Source organism: Rana temporaria, chromosome 1, assembly GCF_905171775.1.
Source record: "Rana temporaria chromosome 1, aRanTem1.1, whole genome shotgun sequence".
NCBI lineage: Eukaryota > Metazoa > Chordata > Amphibia > Anura > Ranidae > Rana > Rana temporaria.
In genome coordinates, this window is record NC_053489.1 from 461,700,858 (window position 1) to 461,721,491 (window position 20,634).

At 39.5% G+C, this 20,634-nt stretch overlaps 1 protein-coding gene across 7 annotated transcripts in view; it reads left to right on the forward strand.

The window, feature by feature from the left end:
• Nucleotides 1-20,634, forward strand: part of BMPR1B (bone morphogenetic protein receptor type 1B) — a 638,082-nt gene that overhangs the window by 540,806 nt on the left and 76,642 nt on the right. For all 7 annotated transcript variants that reach the window (XM_040328038.1, XM_040327997.1, XM_040327989.1 and 4 more), the window contains one exon: nucleotides 11,426-11,585. In XM_040328038.1, the coding sequence (XP_040183972.1) occupies nucleotides 11,443-11,585 (143 nt within the window). In that variant the 5' untranslated portion in view covers nucleotides 11,426-11,442. The remainder of the gene's footprint in view (nucleotides 1-11,425; nucleotides 11,586-20,634) is intronic.

Below are 20,634 nucleotides of genomic sequence, written 5' to 3' on the forward strand. Positions count from 1 at the left end.
GGTTTCTCTGCAGGAAAACTGCCGAGAATCTCACGACCGAGAAAAATTGAGAACATGCTCTCTATTTTTCTCGTCTAGATTCTGGGCAGTTTACTTGTCGAGAAACCTGAAAGCCTTGTACACACACTCGGTATACTCGGCTTTTGCCCATAGGGTTCATTTTGAGTTGGCCCACCCTTTGCAGCTATAACAGCTTCAACTCTTCTGGGAAGGCTGTCCACAAGGTTTAGGAGTGTGTCTATGGGAATGTCTAAACATTCTTCCAGAAGTGCATTTGTGAGGTCAAGCATTTTGCACAATTTCATGCTCTTAACTTTATGGGAACAGTTTGGGGATAGCCCCTGCCTGTTCCAACATGACTGCGGCACCAGTGCACAAAACAAGCTTCATAAAGACATGGATGAGTGAGTTTGGGGTGGAAGAACTTGACTGGCCTGCACAGAGTCCTGACCTCAAACCGATAGAACACATTTGGGATGAATTTGACTTGAGACAGAGTTTACAGAATGCAATCTGTATGTGTGCCAGCATAGTTGAACCTCTGAAGTTTTGTTTTTTTTAGGGGCAGACAAAATGACAAAATGTGTTTTTACCTTAATTTTAATAGAAATACTTTTTTTTAAGTAATGGACAGTTAGTAACTCTCTAGTACTTCCCTCTGCTTCTCCTCTCTGAGCTTTATAAAAGGTTGTAGGGAGGTGAGAGAAGGATCAAAGGAGCTGGGCCAGCATAAACAGCAGTTAGACACTTCCAGAGAAAAGGGTTATGGCATGCAAGGAGGGAGGGAGCTGTGCTAGGAAATTGACTCTTCTTGGAGCAGTCATATTTTCTAGCAAGTTAATCATGATTAATTATCAATCAGGTTGCATGCTGTGTGTATATATATATATACGGTATAAATATATATATATATATATATATATATATATATATATATATATATATATATAAGGCTAGGATAGAGGAATGCGGAAGGCCCTGTGGTCTGATTCTCCACTACAGTAATTCTCCCCTCTAATTGCCATGGTGAACATTATTATAGTATTACAAAATTGTGTATGAGTGGAAATCTAGCAGGGAAAAATGTTATGGTGACACTTATGTGAATTTCCCTCATTTTGGAAAGATTTCCCCTCACTTCTAGTTATGTCTCTTCCCTAGTCATCCAAAATGTAAATAAACGTTTTGACTATTTATTTATAGACTTTTTCTAGACTTTTTAATTACTCACTAAGTGTATTTTATTAAGCACACGTTTTAAGATATTATATTTTACTGAAAGCCAATTTTTTATGGTATGTCTCCTTATATTAGTTATTGTAAAATTGGTAACTATTGATTAACTAATACAATGGGGTTGGTTTACTAAAGGCAAATAGACTTTGTACTTTGCAATTGCCGTTGCACTCTGCAAGGGCAATTGCTTTAGAGCTTAGGAAATGAGGCAAAGCTTCACCCTGCAAAGAATCCAATCACATGCAAGGAATAAAAAAATAACAGCATTTAGCAGCAAGCATAAAGGAAGTCAGCAGAGCTTCCTCTCAATTACTTATCTCTGAAGCAAATGCCCTTCCAGACTGCAATTACAATTAAAATGTTCACAGTCTATTTGTCTTTAATAAATCAACCCCGTTGCCTCTGCCTAGCTGTTTAACGGCAGTGGAAATAAGGCATCTAAGGCATTTATTAGAATAGGTAGTTGGCTCACCTACCACGGTTCAAAGTATTTTCTAGGATTCAAATAGGTGTGCTTCATAAACAGCATGCCTAATGCATTGTAATACATCTGCAGCACAGTGTGAAGGCCTATCTGATCGTATATATATCGAGTTGAGTGGATGCCATGCCAAAACTTCATTGTTGGTATAAGTATATGATTTGTAATAATAAAATCTGTCTGTTTTGCCTACAACAACATATCAGATACATTGTAAAGTGACAATTTTAATCTGACAGTGGTAGTTGGTAAGTGATATTGTTTTAATTAGTAACACATTGACACAAAGAACCCATTGCAGGCCAAATATCAAATTCTTTTTAGCCTCTCCTATGTAAAGTACAGCTATTGTTAAAATGGAAAAAGTAATTGTAAATCTGAATATACTCAGTGTTGTCTGATCATGTCTCAACTGATATAGCTTAAGAAATCCAGTACCCAGATGATTCACTGTAATTTACTGAGGCACCGACCTGTATGATGTCATAATACGTACGGTACTTCATGTGGCAAGACTGAATTAGTGTAAAAAGATTCCGTTTATTTGTCTTCCCCTACTGCAGCTGAAAATCAAATGTCCTTGAAACACTGTGCAAAGCAGTGAATCAGCAGTGAGGTCGTGTTGTGTAATTGGAGTATCTGGTATCTAAGTTTATTTTTGGCAAACAAGACTTGAAAACTGAATCATCAGGGATCCTTTATAGTATGGGAATAAAAATGACAAATGAATGAATGAGAATAAGAATGCTGTAAAATGTTATGGGTGCAGAAGATACAACTGTTCAAAGTTTGTGGGGATGGAACAGGGGGTTCCCAGCCTCAGTGCTCAATTACCCCTAACAGGTCATGTTTTCGGATTTCCTTCACCTTTGCAATGTGCATTAAATCAATATCAATGGCTTTGTATTTATGACAGCTATTTAATATAAATGGAATTCTCACAGCATGTCCTGTTCAGGGTACTTGAGAACAGAGGTTTGGGTTAAATGGGTTGGAGAATCCAAACATAACGTCTACTTGATTTATTTTACCAACTGCATGTACCCTGCTTAGGGCTCATGCACATGGGGGTTTTGGGACATATAAACTGAAATATTTCAGCATCCAGGAACCAAGGGGGTTGAGTAGGGCACTCTGTACAAATGAATTACAGGGTATGGCTGTATGTGAGCATACGCAGCTCCAAGTAGAAGCATGCCTAAGAGCATGCATGTACACTTCTGTATGCAGACTGTCAGACCTGTAACACCTGCTACTTCTGGGCATCAATGTACATCCATATTTTATGTTATGGGGCCAGAATGCCTGTGTGCATGAGCCTTTAATCAGGATATGTAAATATATTTGTGTGCATAGTTTAAGTAAAAGTTCAGCTCAAGAGGAGACACAAGGGGCCAGATTCTGGTACATCTGGCGTATCTCCGCGGCGGCGTAACGTATGTCATTTATGTTACGCCGCCGCAAGTTTTTCACGCAAGAGCTTTATTCACTTGCGTGTAAAGTTGCAGCGGAGTAGCGCAAATCACCCAGCGTAAGCCCGCCTAATTCAAATTAGGCGGGTAGGGGGCGTGTAGAATTTAAATGAAGCGCGTTCCCACGCCGAACGTACTGTGCATGCGCCGTCCGTAAAATATCCCAGGGTGCATTGCTCCAAATGACGTCACAAGGACGTCATTGGTTTCGACGTGAACGTAAATGGCGTCCAGCCCCATTCACGGACGACTTACACAAACAACGTAAATTTATAAATTTTGACGCGGGAACGACGGCCATACTTAACATTGGTTGCGCCTCATATAGCAGGGGCAACTTTACGCCGGGACAAGCCTAACGTAAACGTCGTAACTTTACTGCGTCGGCCGCGCGTACGTTCGGGAATTCGCGTATCTAGCTAATTTGCATACTCGATGGGGAAAACGATGGACGCGCCACCTAGCGGACAAAAAAAATTGCATTCAAGATCCGACGGCGTAAGAGACTTACGCCTGTCGGATCTAATGGATATCTATGCGTAACTGATTCTAAGAATCAGTCGCATAGATACAATGGCCCAGATTAGGACTTACGACGGCGTACATGGCGCTGCGCCGTCGTAAGCCCTTTGAGAATCTGGGACAAGATGCTTGTTCTGTTTAGGTAGGAAAGCTTTCTATGGACAGCTCTCCGATTTAAAGTATAACTAAAGTCAAAACGTTTTCTTTTTGTTTTGGATAGAGTGCAGACGGATTAGAATGCTTATCAGTTTTTGTTATTGCTGTCTGAACTCCCGTTAAGGAAATTCAAACGCTCTATTTCTCCTGTGTACCCTTATCATTGAAAGTGAAAGTAAACTAAAAGCCCAAATTTTTGTCTGTCCCCAGAAAAGTAATAGAGGGAAAATCTTTCAATGTAGACACTAGTTCTAGTGACCTGGGGGTCCCCAAGGAATTACATTACCTTGCAGGTATTTCCTCTCACTTCCTGTTTGGCTATGGGACAGAAAGTGAAGGGAAATCTCCGTAATGGGGCATAATTGGCAAAAAAAAAAACTGACAGGGGTTGTAACCCCCCTATCCAAAATTTTGCCCATAGTTCTACTTTAACATCACTTTGTTATGAGGGCTTGCTTTTCATTAAATTCAAATCTAAGCTCCACCATCTGCCATCCTTATGCCCGATGAAGGTGACTTGACTTGAGGCAGTCTCATTGAACACCAATGGAATGGCCTGAGCTATGACAAAATGGAAAAGGCATGTTGTCATTTCTGGTTTAAGGCAGGACTTTCAAATCTAATCTTACCAGTATATGCTACAAATGTTTTATTATATCAGGGGTGTCAAACTCAATTTCATTGTGGGCCACATCAGCATTATGATTGCCCTCAAAAGGGCCGGTTGTATCTGTAAGATTAGATGTCCAGTGCATCCCCTCCCCATATATTAGATGTCAAGAGCCACCCCACCATCAGAAGTTGAGTCCCCCACTCTCCTTTACATTACAGTGCACCCCCCTTTCTTTATGCTGCTGCTGGGAAGAAGCTAAATGCATTGCTTGAAAGTAGAAAGTAAGGGTCTGGAGGAGGACCAGAGGAGGGCTGCAGGAGAGGTGCGAGGGCCACATGGAATGGCTTGGAGGGCCAGATTCCGTCCGCGGGCCTTGTGTTTGACACCTGTGATATATACAGTATATATGCATATTTATATACTGTATACTCTAATAACATACATAACTTTTTTTTTTTAATTCAGATATGTTCTTTCACTTTTAGAATGGCAATAAAACGAATGGTTGTATAATAAAAACGTTTCTAATGAAGCATACTCCATAATATTACGTAACATAACAGTATTTTCTAGGTTTTTGATGCTTCTCTTTCAGACCACCCCACTGAAGGCACAGTATGTGTGGCTTCCTTTTGATGTAATAAATGTGATGAATAATACCCACTATACATTTAGATGGATGGTTTTTTTATTGCACAGTTTTTTTCCAATTGTCTCATTTCTGATATTTATGTTAGACAGGCGACTGTGATCTATCATTTTTCTTCCCAAAAGCTGGCAGGAAGAGTGGCTAACATGAAATTTCATCCAAAGACCGTGATGAAAACACAGACCTATGGTTTTTGGTCGACATTACTATTAATGTTGTTATTTAACTTTGCCACCCTATGAGCCAGATGTCTGAAAATCTCTGACTGGAACTTATTTAAAAAGTTCATTCCCTATCCATGAATAACAATGTTGTAGAGTCACAGAACCAGCTTTGTGACTGCTCGCTGAAAGAGAACTTATTCTAAAGGGTATGTTCCACTGACCCAGAAACACAACATCTGTTTCTGTTCATTTATACAGGCTATATTTCAAAAGTATCACAATCAAGTGTTAATTCTTTTTATGAAAAGACAGACAGGGACACCCTGTAATTTAAATGGGCCTTTCATGGTTTACAGCTTTTCTTTTTATTGAGGCTACTGGTTAAGTGATGAGGTATCTGGTGGAACAATGTTCATATTAAAAGACAAATAGAAAGGAGGACATGGGGCACTCAGATATTTGTATTCCAGTAAGAATCACTTTGTTCAGGCCTTTTAAGGACGTGAGGACATTTGCCTTAACGAGTTTCATGCCCCCTGTAGCTTAATTGATACTATTAATTATTTTATGGTTTTCCTTTTTACACCTAGGCCCACATATGCCAATGCTGGCTATACACTAGTAGAATTTTGTTCAACATTGTTTGTTTTATGAACATTCATTCAATTGTATAATCATTAGTGGGGTCAGATCAATGTTAGTTTTCAATCACAGTATTGAGAAAATTTGAATGAGCAAGATGGGAAATGTTTGATAGATCGACTTAAGTACAACCAGCCTGCCCATAGATGGATCGTAAAACGGGACATAGTGAAGTTCCACAATTTATTATAAAATAGATTAAACCAAAAGCCAAATGGCCGGTAACTTGTGCAAGTCCTGACAGCATCAATAGATGAAACGTACGTTGAGGCGTTCCTGGTCACGTTCAGCTACTTCCGGATTTGGCACAGAGAGGCGGTGGAACGCACGCTACACCTACCCACGAGAGTGAGATACAGTGCGGCCAATGCTCCATGTCACATCTAGCTGTCACATCTAGCTGTAACGCGCTTGATTCCTTGGTGCCAAGTTCTCGGCACTTGCACAAATAAGCGGCCATTTGGCTTTTGTTTTTAATCTGTTTTACCATAAATCGCGGAACTTCACTATGGCCCGTTTTACGATCCATCTATGGGCAGGCTGGTTGTACTTAAGTCGATCTATCAAACATTTCCCATTTTTCTTCATTTTATCCATGGTAATTTCTTCTGTTGGAGTCCATTCCTGGCCAGTCCCATCCAGGTACCAGTACAGACCTTAGGCCAACAACTGTACTAAAGCTCCACCTGATCCTTTTTTTAAACAAAGGGTCATGGTGGTCTGGTAAGTAGGCACTTACCTCTACCTCTCACCGGGTGTCGCTAGTTTTATATCTGTTCTGTGGTGATGGTGTCTACTCTCAAGTTAACCATTTGATGCATGGACTTACCAGTTGCTTGTCATTTAGTGACTATTGCTGCGTTTTTTGGACCTGTTTGCATTGTTGACCTTATAGTTGGCATGTTATCTCACGTTGGAATTTGGGATTTATTTGTCACTTACTATTAGCGCCCCCTTATTACTATACACCCCCCACATTGCTAAAGTTGTTTTCACACCACTTTAGGGGAGCAGTTTCCTTTAATATATTTTACATGACCATAGCACGGAGTTCTCTATTTACTCATTTAAAAATAATATAGGCATTACAGTTTGTGTAGTTCTTTGTAGAAAGAATCTGAAGATTACCTAACAGGGTCACTGGCAGGGTCCTTTATGATGCCAATGCTTTGTTACTTTCTCTCATTCTCTCTGTTTCTGGATCTCCAGTCACACTTACGTTTGGAGGCAGAACTCAATCGTATTGGTGACTATAAGAAACTTTTTAGCATTGGAAATGATGGGCAGCAAAGGTACTGCAGTGGTTGTTCTTGGGAAAAGCTCCCCTGCATTACAGATCTTTATTAGATCTCCAAAATGCAGACTTGGATAATCTGATGAAATGTTGCAATGTCTTGAAGAAAAACTGAAAAAATCTTCTGGTAGGCTTAATTAATGGTATGCATCTCAAAGTTTAATTTTGATTTCTGTCTTGAGTATACCGTTAATAAACAAAACAGGACTAATATATATCATGTAAAAAGAATGTATATACAGTATGTCCTAAATTTCATTAAAAATACACACGTTGCAAGAAGACGTAGCATATTGGCTTACTCAGACAGCATATGTGACATAATTATTTGCAGTAAAGTCACTTTGGTATTGCGTTACAAAATGCAATAAAGGTCCTGGAATATACTTTGATGAAACATGTTTATACAGTAGGTGGAAATCACACACCAGCTATTCAAGAATTGCTCCACTCTTTAGAATGTTTTGTAACTCTAAGCTGTGACCGCTCAACTATCCCTTAACAAGCTCATTAGTGTATTCTTACAGCTTCATGGAACTTAAGCATTAGATTTAAACACCATAAACACTGTTACCACATATTTTATGTGAACATCATTTCCACTGAATCATGGGTGTGCTGTTAGAACTATCATAGGGCATTTAAATAACTGAGTAACCACATTTAAATAATGTTCAGTCCTCTGAGATAGTAGCAGACTGGTTGCATGTTCTGTAGAACGTGGCTTGAATCTCTAAAGCATAGAACATACAACAATTTTACTAATGTGGATTATTTGCAAATTTTTATGTTTTAAAGCCCAAGTGAAATCATAGAAATCAATTTTTGGTCAGAAAAATGTTGTACTTACAGCCTCAATTACCATAGTGCTACTGGCACTTCCCTTCTACAGCAGGTGTTTGTATGGTTGTGCTGTCTAATGCTGCGTACACACGATCAAAATTTCCATCAACAAATGTTCGATGGGAGCTTGTTGTCAGAAAATCTGACCAAGTGTAGGCTCCATTGGACATTTGCTGTCGGAATTTCCGACAACAAAAATTTGAGAGATGGTTCTCAAAATTTCCGATCGTGTGTAAACAATTCCGATGCACAAAATTCCACGCATGCTCGGAATCAAGCAGAAGAGCCACACTGGCTATTGAACTTAATTTTTCTCGGCTCGTCTTTCCTTTTTTTAATTTACCGCCTTCTTGACGTTCAGAATTTCCGACAACCTTTGTGTGACCGTGTGTATGCAAGACAAGTTTGAGCCAACATCCGTTGGAAAAAAATCCAGGGTTTTGTTGTCGGAATGTCCGATCGTGTGTACACGGCATAGTAGGTACCATAGCAAGACCTAGTGCACTCGGTTATCAGCACTCAGTTACACAACTGGTCTGACACACACCCTTTTCTTCCTCCAGAATACAAGTCTCTGTAAGGACACTTGTGCTTAGGGGTGACATAAAGTACTGCAGTGTGAGAGCTTTACAGATAATTTTTACTAAGAGAAATGGCTATAATAAGGCATTTCCTAAAAAAATAAAAGTCAGCCACGCATTAAAATATGTGGAAGTACATCATTCTAAAGAGATCAGTAGGTACCGTATGAGATTTCAATAGGGCTTAAAATTCACTATATATTTTTTCGTGTGCCACTACAATTTTACGAAAACTATTTGTAAAAAAAAATTTTTGGAAGAAATAAATACTTTTGGCTTCTTTATGAATATACACTCACAATGGTTATAATGTCTGTCCAGCCCAATTATTTATTTATTTTTTGGATAGTGTGGAAAAAATATGAGCCCTGTCTAGTCTTTATTTATCTAGAGCTCTATTAGAGAAATGTTCCCTCATTTTCTGTGCCATTGACAATTGTTTCTCCAGACAGGAAATGAGGAACGATCTGCAACAGGGTCATAGGCAGAAATAAAAATATAAAAGGGGTACCAGCCTTCCCCCATTCTACAGATAAATAAAGAGTTTTAATTACTGTTTGTGTACCTGTTGCACATTTCCCCTCACCCTATGCCTGGTGCTACTGTTGTCAGTGAACCATTTACACTACACTGTGCTGCCCTGCTACACACAGTAAAATAATGTAGGCTATATTTTGTTCACAGAACACATACAGGACACCATACCTCATGCAGCTGTGTGTTGCAGCACCTGTGCAAAATGGAGGTGTGATGGGGTGCCAATTAAAATTAATAACATAGCAGCACCGTCACACATATCTGTAGTATGAAGGAAATAGTAAGGATATAGAATAGGAAAATGGTACGTTTTGGATCAATGTACAATTTAAAACTGAACTCTGGGTAAGCAGCTAAAGAAAAAGATGAAATACATATCCATTTAGTTCTGAGATTTACACAGCTTGGCCAAACAACAAATCCATTTTAACCTCCCTGGCGGTACGATTCTTTCAGAAAAAAGGTGCTGAAAGCGGTACCATTATTTGCAAGGAAATTTGGCGTTTTATATTGTAGGTCTGTAATTTTTAGGAATAACTCACTTAAATCTGACCAAACAAGAGACTAGTAGGCATCCCGGGTATGACATTTTTTTAAAAACAAAATTATAAATTATAATATAATAAATAATTATAAATAATTATAACAAATAATAATATAATTATAATAAAAATGATTCAATAATGTAATCAACTCAAAATCACTGAAATTTGCTCAGTTGCAGAATTGTCGCTGTCATTACTTTTATTTTTTTATGACGAATTTCCCCACAAATCGCTATCTCACAATTCTGCAAGTGATTATAATTTATTATCGCTGTTTTCTAGCTGCTCTAAAACTATTTTTGACATAAAGGGACACTTTTGGTTGCTATGGACAATCTACAGTTTGCAGGCAGAAAAAAAAGTTTTTATTATATAAAAGTACATGTAGGGCACTGGGCAGACCACTAGGGACAAGGGGGGTGTGTATTTTTTACATACAGTACTGTAATCTATAAGATTACAGTATACTGTATGTATAGTGTTTGTTTACGTTTTTGAATTTGGCGCCGTTCTCCACTCCCGTGCGTCGTAACGTCGCAGGGAACGGAGATCGGGGGCACAGGAGGACACTGTGTGAATCGAGCGAGGTCCCGCTCGCTCACACAGCGCGGTGGCATCGCTGGATCCAGGGACAAGGTAAGTAACTTTGTCTGCTGCTGCAGCGAGGCGAGCCCGAGTCTGACTCGGGGTTACCGCTTTTGGTATGAAAATCTCACCCCGAGTCAGACTCGGGAATACCGCCAGGGGGGTTAACATGGTAGAAGATCAGATTTATTTTTTGTCACCTTGTGATTGGATAGTGAAAACTGAAACAGGAAACTGGTAAGCTCATCTCTCTGCCTCTCTACCCTTTCCTCCTATTAGCATGCTCATTGCACTGCTGCAAAACTGATTGACACGTTGTACTGCTTTTTCCTCCCCCAGCTCTGAGCTCTGCTGTACAGGGACTTTGGGAGACTAATACCCAGTGAAATGTGGGTATTTACACCGCTTGCATTTAAAAATAAATTTGATGATATATTAAAGCCCAACTCTGAGCTAGAATAAGGAAAAATACTTACTTTATTCTGTACTCCAGCACAATCTCTCCAGCTGTGTGACTGCTCTTCCACGGCCTACTCTCCAAAGCACTGTCAGTTACATGCTTGTTACCTCCACATACAACACAGGGTTAATAATGCATTGTATGTAATGATGGTAAGAGACCATCCACTGTCCAGAGCTTTAGGGAAAAGAGGGCAGCGCCAGGGCACGGGATAGGGTACGTAATAATTCCTGCTCCTGTACCCTTTAGACGTAATAAGCATAATAACCCTTGTATTGCGGGAGTGCCCCATTTGTGTCTTTATATTTGCCTGAAATTCCGCTTTAAATATCAATTTGGTACAAAAAATAATGATTCCATATCAATACAACATTTTTCTTTTCCAGTTGAACGTCTTGAGAAAATGATTTTTAGATAAAAATAAAAAAGGCCAATAAAATATCTTGTGGCAGCTTAGTGAATTGACTTCAAAGTATTGGAAGGTTAACTGGCAATCTCTAGAATCTCTTTGCTTTCTTCATGGAAATTTGAAGTTTAACCTAGTGTGAAATTATTTGCTTTCTTTATATATACAGTATATTTTTAAATGGGTCCAGTGACTGGCTTTCTGCCCAGATGCTTATAATTTACCCAATTCCCTTTCAGCAAATCTTCTTGATAACATGTTGCTGAGAAGCTCGGGAAAGCTTAGTGTGGACAGCAGAAAGGAGGATACTGAGAGCACAGCACCTGCCCCGCCACAGAAGTTGTTGTCATGTTACTGTCATCACCATTGCCCAGAGGACTCATACAACAATACCTGCTGGTTGGTATACATTACAGTGGTTGCCTTTTAGCCATCATTTGTTATGTTTTTCTTGTGATTTCTAGCATAAGTGTGCCTCTTTCTATTGTTATTTATTAAGTAAAGAATAATAAGTGATTGCTTTAAATGCATTTCAAAGAACTATATTTTCTTTTCCTTTATTGAGATACATTTTCCTTTTTTTGGTTTTAAAGATAACTTCACTTTTACTACAAAAAAAAAATCACAGCATACAGTACATTGTTACACTGGACATTTTATGATTTTAAGTAATTAGAAATGAACTTTCTATCCCAATTTCCTGCCAGCTATTATATTAAAACTGTCAAAAAACGAAATGACACAGTCTTGGCACATAAGGATTCACTTCTTTCCTGCTTTGCTCGGTAATTGATCTTCTAATAATTTGCACAACCATCAAGCTACAGACTTCCCCTTTAACATGATTTTAATTTGGCGAGATACTTTTCAGAGAGCCTTCCAGACTAAAATGATACAAAACCTGCAACTGTTCTTAAAAGGGTTGTAAAGGTTTGTTTTTTATTTTCTAAATAGGTTCCTTTAAGCTAGTGCATTGTTGGTTCACTTACCTTTTTCTCTGATTTCCCTTGTGAATGTTTTTTTTCTTTGTTTTCTTTGTCTGAATTTCTCACTTCCTGTTCCTCCTCAGTAAGGTGTTCAGTGAGCTGTTCTAAATGACTTTCCACCGCTCGGATGATGGTGGAAAGCTTACTGAGGAGAAACAGGAAGTAAGAAATTCAAACAAAGAAAAAAAACATTTAGAAGGGAAATGGAAGGAAAAGGTAAGTGAACCAACAATACACTAGCTTAAAGGAACCTATTTAGAAAATAAAGGACAAACCTTTACAACCCCTTTAATATAACACTGAGACTGTTGAGATGTGTATAGGTACACTAGACTCTTCACTTTGCAGTTAGTCTGGCAAAGCTTACATTCATATCTCCAGAACAAAAACAAGTACAAATTTGCAATAAAGTTTGGTAAAATACTTGCAATATAAAGGTCCGTCTGAATGAGGATGACAAATGTTTCTCAACAAAACTAGAGTTTTGGGGGACAGTGGTGTAGTACATGTAACGGTCTCGTGTACTAATTTCTGATATGTTTGCATTTGATGTCCTCTCTGGATCTCCATACTTCTAGTAAGCTTTAGGCCTCAAGACACTTGGTGGGAGAGTTTTTTTGCTGAGGAAACTGGTCGTGTGTACATTTTTCATCGAGAAAACTGTCGAGGAACTCGTCGAGCCAAAAAGAGAGCAAGTTCTCTTTTTCCTCGATGGGAGTCAAATTGGCTTGTCGAGTTCCTCGTCGGGCTGGTTTCCGATGAGAAACTCGAGCGTGTGTATGCTAAGGAACCCACGCTTGCTCATAATAAAGTATAAGACGGGAGTAAAAGTAGCATTTGTAATGGAGAGAACACATTTTTAAAGCTGTAACAGACTGAAAAGTGCAAATAGTCTCTTACCAAACTTTTACTTAACACGCAAACACATGAGATTAGCAAAAGCAGCCCCAAGAGTTGTGCAAGTGGAATTGAACTTCCCCTGCCGTCATATGTGTTGTAGTCACCGCGTTTGAGAATGAGGAGATTTTGTCTTGACTGTGTGTAGGCAAAGCAAGCTTGTCGAGTTCCTCGACAAGCCTAACAAGGAACTCGATGAGGAAAATGATGTGTTTCGCCCGACGAGTAACTCGGTCGTGTGTACGAGGCCTGAGACATGTGAATTCGTTTTCGTCCGAATGCATTTTTGGTCGAATTTCGGGGATTTTCACATTCATTTGAACAAACGATAACGAACGCGCAGAATCCAAAATCCGAAAAGTACAACATAAAAAATGCTTTATTTTCGTTTTGTTGCGACAGTTCGATATAGATAGAAGATTCGACATGACGGTGACAATAGCAATCTGTGTCTATCGAACCTCTATTAGTTCAAGACTAATTATCATTTGACATAGAGAGAAAAGATTCGACATGATTGAGAAATGAAGATTCGACAAAGCAGCTAAAAGCATACAATCGCCACGAGTGGATATTTATGGTCAAATGCTCCGCCCATAAGCTATAGAAGAATTCTGATGTTGGTTGACTAGTAATAATAATTAATAAATAAAATGATTACTAGTCATGCAACATTAGAATTCTACTATAGCTTGTGGGTGGAGCATTTGACCGGAAATGTACGATTGCAGCGTTGTACAGTTTAGCTGCTTCGTCGAATGTTCTTAGAACATTCGGCAGACACCATAAGCCTTCAATTGACAGTTTCGACCTTAATTAATTCGGGTTTTCGGACGAATGCATTTTTTAACAAAACAATATAAATTAAAATGAATTTCGGGAATAACGAAATAAATGAATTTTTTGGACGAAAACGAAATTCCGAAACGGAATATTTCAGTGTGCACGTGTCTATTAAGCTTAAAAGCAAAATGTTTCTGATATGCTCTTATGACTACTGTATATTGCCCCTTTTATCGGAATTATGATGGGTTACAATTACTAATGTTTGATTGAACCTGTGAGGGAAGAAACTTGGCAGAGTCAGAGTGAAGGTCAGTAGCTGAAAATATTGGAATGATCAGAAATGGAAGCCTACATACCACTAAAGGTTTCCTTTAAGGCAGGCGTCTCAAACTGGTGGCCCTCCAGATGTTGTGAAACTACAAGTCCCATCATGCCTCTGCCTGTGGGAGTCATGGTTGTAACTGTCAGCCTTGCAATGCCTCATGGGACTTGTAGTTTCGCAACAGCTGGAGGGCCACCAGTTTGAGACCCCTGCTTTAAGGTATGAAAATAAAAGGGTGGTAAAGGCACATGTTGCTTTCACATACTAAATCTAGACAAATGTATTTGAGGAGCAGGTGCCTTGTGTACTTCTACAATATATACATGCTCATTTTGCATTATGACAAAAAAACACAAAGTGATAATTTTTAGCTGTACTGTTCCCTGGCATAAAGTAATGGTCATTTTTATCGTGTTTATGCAGTACCTATGTTATTTCATAAATAACTCTGCCCATGCCTCTGTAAATCACACCAAATATAGCCAATATTAGTGCTCATCATGGAACGGGCAGGGCAGTGTTGGTTTTACAGCTACAGTTGCCTTAAGAAAGCAGAGTTACGCATTTTCAATACTCTGGGATATCAGCCAAGTCTGGCTTTAGTCCATCTCTAGTGATCTGTGCCATGTGGAAACCTACCCTAATACCAAATAGAAAGTTCTCACAGTGTTTTACAGGGTGTTAACATCATTATTAATGGAGAAAACTTGAAAGATTGTTTCAAATGGGATTATTGTTGGACATAAAAATGAAGGCAGAGAGGAAAAGCGATGTATCTTTTTCAGAAAGAGCAAAGAGATTATGTGAGCACTACAGCTGCCAGTGAACAGAATATACCCTTCTCCGCTGTCACTCAACAGCTTGCTGCTCTGTGTACACCTGGTATGTCCTTGCTCCCATATGGACTTCAAAAAGAGATTATTTACAAAGGAATTAAATGCATTATAGCCAATTAGACTTTATTTGCTTCCATGTTTGATTACAGTAAACTAAACTCTAATGCCTCATACACACGACCGAGAATCTCATCGTAAAAGAAGCGTTGTTTTCCTCGATGAGGTTCTTGTCAAGCTTGACGAGATTCTTGTCAAGCTTTCCTTGCATACACACCGTTGAGACAAAATCTCGTCGTTCTCAAACGCAGTGACGTACAACACGTATGACGGCACTATAAAGGTGAAGTTCGATTCCAATGGCGCCACACTTGGGGCTGCTTTTGCTAATCTCATGTTACCGCGTGTTAAGTAAAAGTTTAGAGAGAGACGATTCACGCTTTTCAGTCTGTTACAGCGTGATGAATGTGCTATCTCCATTAAGAACGCTACTTTTACTGAAGGTGCGCTCCCGTCTCATACTTTATTCTGAGCATGCACAGGTTTTTAAGCATTCACACGAACGTGTTTCTCGTCGTAAACCAGCCCGACGAGAGCCACGACGAGAAAATTGAGACTCCAGACGAGAAAAAAGAGAGCATGTTCTCTTTTTTTCTCGTCGAGATCCACGACAGTTTTTTCAATGAAAAACATAAACACAACCATTTTTCTCGGCAAAAAAGCTCTGCCAGCAGTTTTCTTGATGCTTTTTGCTAAGGAAAATGGTCGTGTGTACGAGGCATGACTGGTTGTATGACAGTAGTGAATTCAAACATCTTGTTAGGCATGTCCCTCCTATATATTGTCCTAGTAGTACTTATTGTTAGAAGGTATTATTTTCTGATAGAGATCAGCTAAGGTAAACCTTGGAAACAGTGACATCTGCATAGCTTTCTTTCAATTTACTTCACATCACTGAGAAGAAAATATACATTTCTCAAGTGGGACATGGACAGCAAAAAATAAATATGACAGATCTAATCTTCACAGTGGAATGCCGACCATACACTGTAAATGTCTCTTGTTCAGCCCTGTGAACAGAATGGATAAGGAAATCACTCCTGCTCCCACACCCATGGCTGTCAGAATACTTGAACAGTTTCTGCATATAATTCTATACAGCCTCTGTTCATCCAACAACTTACTCCTGGCTCCTTTGAGTTTCAGATGGAAGGATATTGGGGAGGAGAGGCAACTGCTCAAATTTTGTTTGGTTCACTGCAATGCATGAACATTTTCCCTTGATTTATCCTTTGGAAGACCCTACATATACTTAAAATTACTTGTTGATCTGCCAGAAATGCACTTAGCTCCTATATGCTGCCGGGGACTAACAACACACACAATATTTGCAGACTATGGGGCTGATTTAATAAAACTTGAGAGTTCAAAATCTGATGCAGCTCTGCATAGAAACCAATCAGCTTCCAGGTTTTCAAAGCTTAATTACACAATCTGAATTTAGAAGCGGATTGGCTACCAAGCACAGCTGCCCCAGATTTTGCACTCTGCAATTTCAGTAAATCAACCCCAGTGTGTTGTCAACCCTTCCAAGTTATCTCCTGCTAAACTACCTGGACTCACCTACTCTCCAAACTTTACACCATAAATAGGGTTATCATAATGTAGTAGAAAGATGGGGTGGATTCCATTGGGATCAGCAAGGGATCAGCCCACAGATATCCTGCTGTTTGCAATGGAATCCACCCTATCCACCCTTATGCATGCAGTGGGGGGGGGACACATTTGTGTCCGTTCAATAGTCGCAGAGCCAACTCTCCTCTATGGGCGGCTGGGAGTAAACGCACTCCGCTGTCTGTTTACACTTGGCTACCTCTGATTCACGTCACCTAAATGAAGGAGGGTTTTAGGAGGCCTGATCGAATATGGAGGTAGGCGGGTGTAAAAAGTCTGTTTACACCCGACTGTCCATAAGAATTAATGAATCTTCCAATCAGGTCTGCCTGGAAAACTTTCAGGCAGACCTAATCGGAACATCTGACAGGTGCCTAAGGCAAAGGAGAGCTCTGAATTGTTTCCTATTATTGAGCAGATATTACAAAACACTTTCACTGGTATACTGAACTGACCAAATAAGAGAAGTTTATTGTTAGGGTTTACTTACATTTTAAGGTTCATTCACACTATCTATAAAGTTTGCAGAGGAGGTCACAGAGGTCCTGTGATGGCCGCTTATTGATTCTAAAGAAGGGTGTTTCATACGTGAAGAGATTTTTTTTTGTTTACTTCAGTTTAGTGTTTACACCTGCAACATAAATAACAGTCACAGTGGAAACTTGCCTGTGTGTTTCCACCTGCTGTTGCCTGCACCTTATATAAAAAAATAAACACCGGTCTGCACAAATTAATAGGCTGTGTACCTACAAGTCCCTTTAAATGACATCATTGATGAACTACTACTTTTAATACTCTAGGTTCATATAGCTGTAAACAGCTTAACTCCAGCCATTCTTTTTTTTTGCTTTAGGTAGAATAGAGAAGTTCAGTGTCCCCACTAGAAATTATTCTCCCTCATTTCCTCTCCTGGTGACAGGGTTTAAGAGGGGACATTAATGGCAGGAAATCACTCCAGTGTGGACAGTCACAGTAACAAAAACACTTTCTTCAGAGAACAGGAAAGGTTAGAACCTGGAAGAGTGTTTATTGATCTATGTGCTTTCCTGCTCTGGCAATTCCTGTCTCCCTCATTTCTGGCAATTCCTGTCCCCCTCATTTCTTGTTACGGTGTCATTAGGGTAAAAAGTAGGAGGAATTGATACATATTCTAAACCTCTTGAGCAGAAAGGATCTTTAATTCTGGCCACACCTGCAGTAGCTGTGGTGAGCCCCAAATTGACTTGTAGTCATCTTCAGTCATAAATTCCGCTCTATGCAAGGCTTTGAAAGTGCACTGTGCAAGTGAGGCCAGAACTAAAGAGGATTCTGCCAAAGAGCTTGTAAACATCACAGAAAGCAAGTAAGGTAAAACACATAAGCAGCTTGATAGGGTTGGGGGGTTATTGTAGAGTAGTAGAGCAAGGTTTAGGAAAAGGGGGGTAGCATTCATTTTGGTAAAAATAAATTAAATTCTCAAATAAGTATATTAAAATATCAATGTTTTCATAAAATAATAAACATGTTATACAGGCATACCCCACTTTTAAGAACACAATGGGGTTTATTTACTAAAGCTGGAAAGCGCAAAATCAGGCTCACTTCTGCATAAAAAACAATGAGCTTCCAGGTTTTATTACCAAAACTTATTTGAACAATCTGGGGTTAGAAGCTCAATGGTTTCTATGCAGAAGTGAGCATGGTTTTGCGTTTTTCAGCTTTAGTAAATAAACCCCATTGTGTACTTAAAAGTGGGGTATGCCTGGTACTTACCTGCTCTGTGCATGGATATTGTACAGCACGTACCACTTCTTTTTCAGTCCTTCACCAGCACTGTCTACTCCTCCTTTTCTCTGTGGAGTGCCCCCATGCATTCCCAGGGGCACAATCCAGAGCTGAACTGTGTGCATCCATAGACACATGCAGCACAACTCTCCCCCACCCCTCACTCCTCAAAGGATTTGACTGACAGCAGCAGGAGCTGATGGTTTCTGTTGCTCTCAGAGACTCCCGTGAGAACAGGAAGAGAAGAAAGAAGACCTGCAGCCAGGCTCAGTGCTGGATTGATAGGGAGCTCAGGTAAGTGTTTCAGGGGTGGGGGAGGGGGGGTAGCTAATGGAAGTTTTTTTTTTTTTTTTTTACCTTAAAGCTGAAAATCACCTTTGTGCTTTAATCACTGCTAAGGTAAGGTCAGTTAGTGGCCAGACCCATCCAGCAGCCTTTCCCACAAAACTGGTAGTGTTATATACAATATAAATTACAGTAATAGTATGGAAGATAACTACTCTGTTTTTCCATTACCAAATCTGAGTACTAACTGGTTTTGCTAAGTAAAACAATGCTTTTGACAGTTTGGAATAATTGTTGCTTTGTTGGCCGTATTTATTTAGGCAACATTGCCACTCTCCATATGTTTGTTGTCTGCAAGCAGGTGAGAAAAAGGACAGCTGGGCTTCTTGAGAATAGAAACACCAATTCTGACAGGCACACCTGTCCTACAAGGTCTAAATTAGGCTACACATGTGTCTAAAATAGAGAGTATTTAGTATAGTAGTATACCTTTAAAGGGGAGTAAGGGGTTTTCTTTGTTATCACCAGAGATGAGATGAAATTTGGACAAACGTTTTGGATCTAGACAGCATTTTTGGTCTTCCTAGTCCACAAATGAGATCATTTCAGCTTTGAGGCCATCGTTGCACAAAACAACATCATATGAAAATGTTGTCCTGTGTATGGCTACATGGGATTATTGACACGCTGGGTAACCAGAGTTTAAATATGTATTAGTTTAATAACTATACAGCATGCTGTGTGAATAGTATGAATAGGTAAGAAGTATACAAGTCAAACATGTCCCATGTATGCGTCATTGCTTCCTAAACTGCAGCTTTACTGTTACAAAAAAAATCTCCTATAGCAGGGGTCTTCAAACTATGGCCCTCCAGTTAATAGGAAACTACAATTCCCCTCATGCCTAGTCATGTCTGTGAATGTCAGAATTTTACAATGCCTCATGGGAGGCATAGTTCCGCAACAGCTGGAATGCTATAGCTTGAGGATCCCTGTCCTATAGAGTTTAGATACTAATAAAGGGATAAGGTATAGGGCCTTCTATTCTTATTAGACAGGCATAGGTCTACTGTTTAGAGCAACATGGTCATAAATGTGGAAAATTGTATTTAACAATCTTAGTGGAGGGATTAAACCCTGTCAGTGTACCAATCTATACTTATTTCCAATGTATCCAACTTACTGCCTACCTGTGTAACTCATCATTACAGACCTGAATCTTTAGGAAGTCTGACAACCAGTGTTAGAATTTAAAATTTAAGAAATAAAGTAAGGCTAAATAAAAATAGTTAAATGTATTCACAGGGCAGGGGATAAGGGTAAATCTTCAAGTAGGGACACCTGTTCCAGGAACGACTGTCTAAGGGGGGGGGGGGGGGCTTCAACTCACTTTGGGAGATTTCCTCTTCCTGTTGCATCTCTGGGAAGAGAAATTAAAAGGACATTTCCCCAACAGCACACAGACAGGGAAAAAAAAACCTGTATGTAAGTTATACATACTGATTATAAACAGTCAGTGTTATAACTAAGGAAACAAGAGGGTGACTAGGAAAGTGTTATGTAAGTGTCCCTTTTTTGCAGAAATGTTTTGGGGAAGCGTTTTTTTTTTCTGCATGTTTTCCTGAAGAACATTGTGTCAGGCCTCGTACACACGACGAGTTTCTTGGCAAAAACCAGCAAGAAACTTGCTGGGAGAAAAAAATTTGCCGAGGAAACCGGTCGTGTGTACATTTTCGTCTAGGAAACTGTCGAGAAACTCGACGAGCCAAAAACAGAGCATGGTCTCTATTTCCTTGATAGGAATGGAGAAAATTGGCTTGTCGAGTTCCTCGACAGCCTAACAAGGAACTCGACGAGGAAAACGATGTGTTTCACCCGTCGAGTTTCTCGGTCGTGTGTAC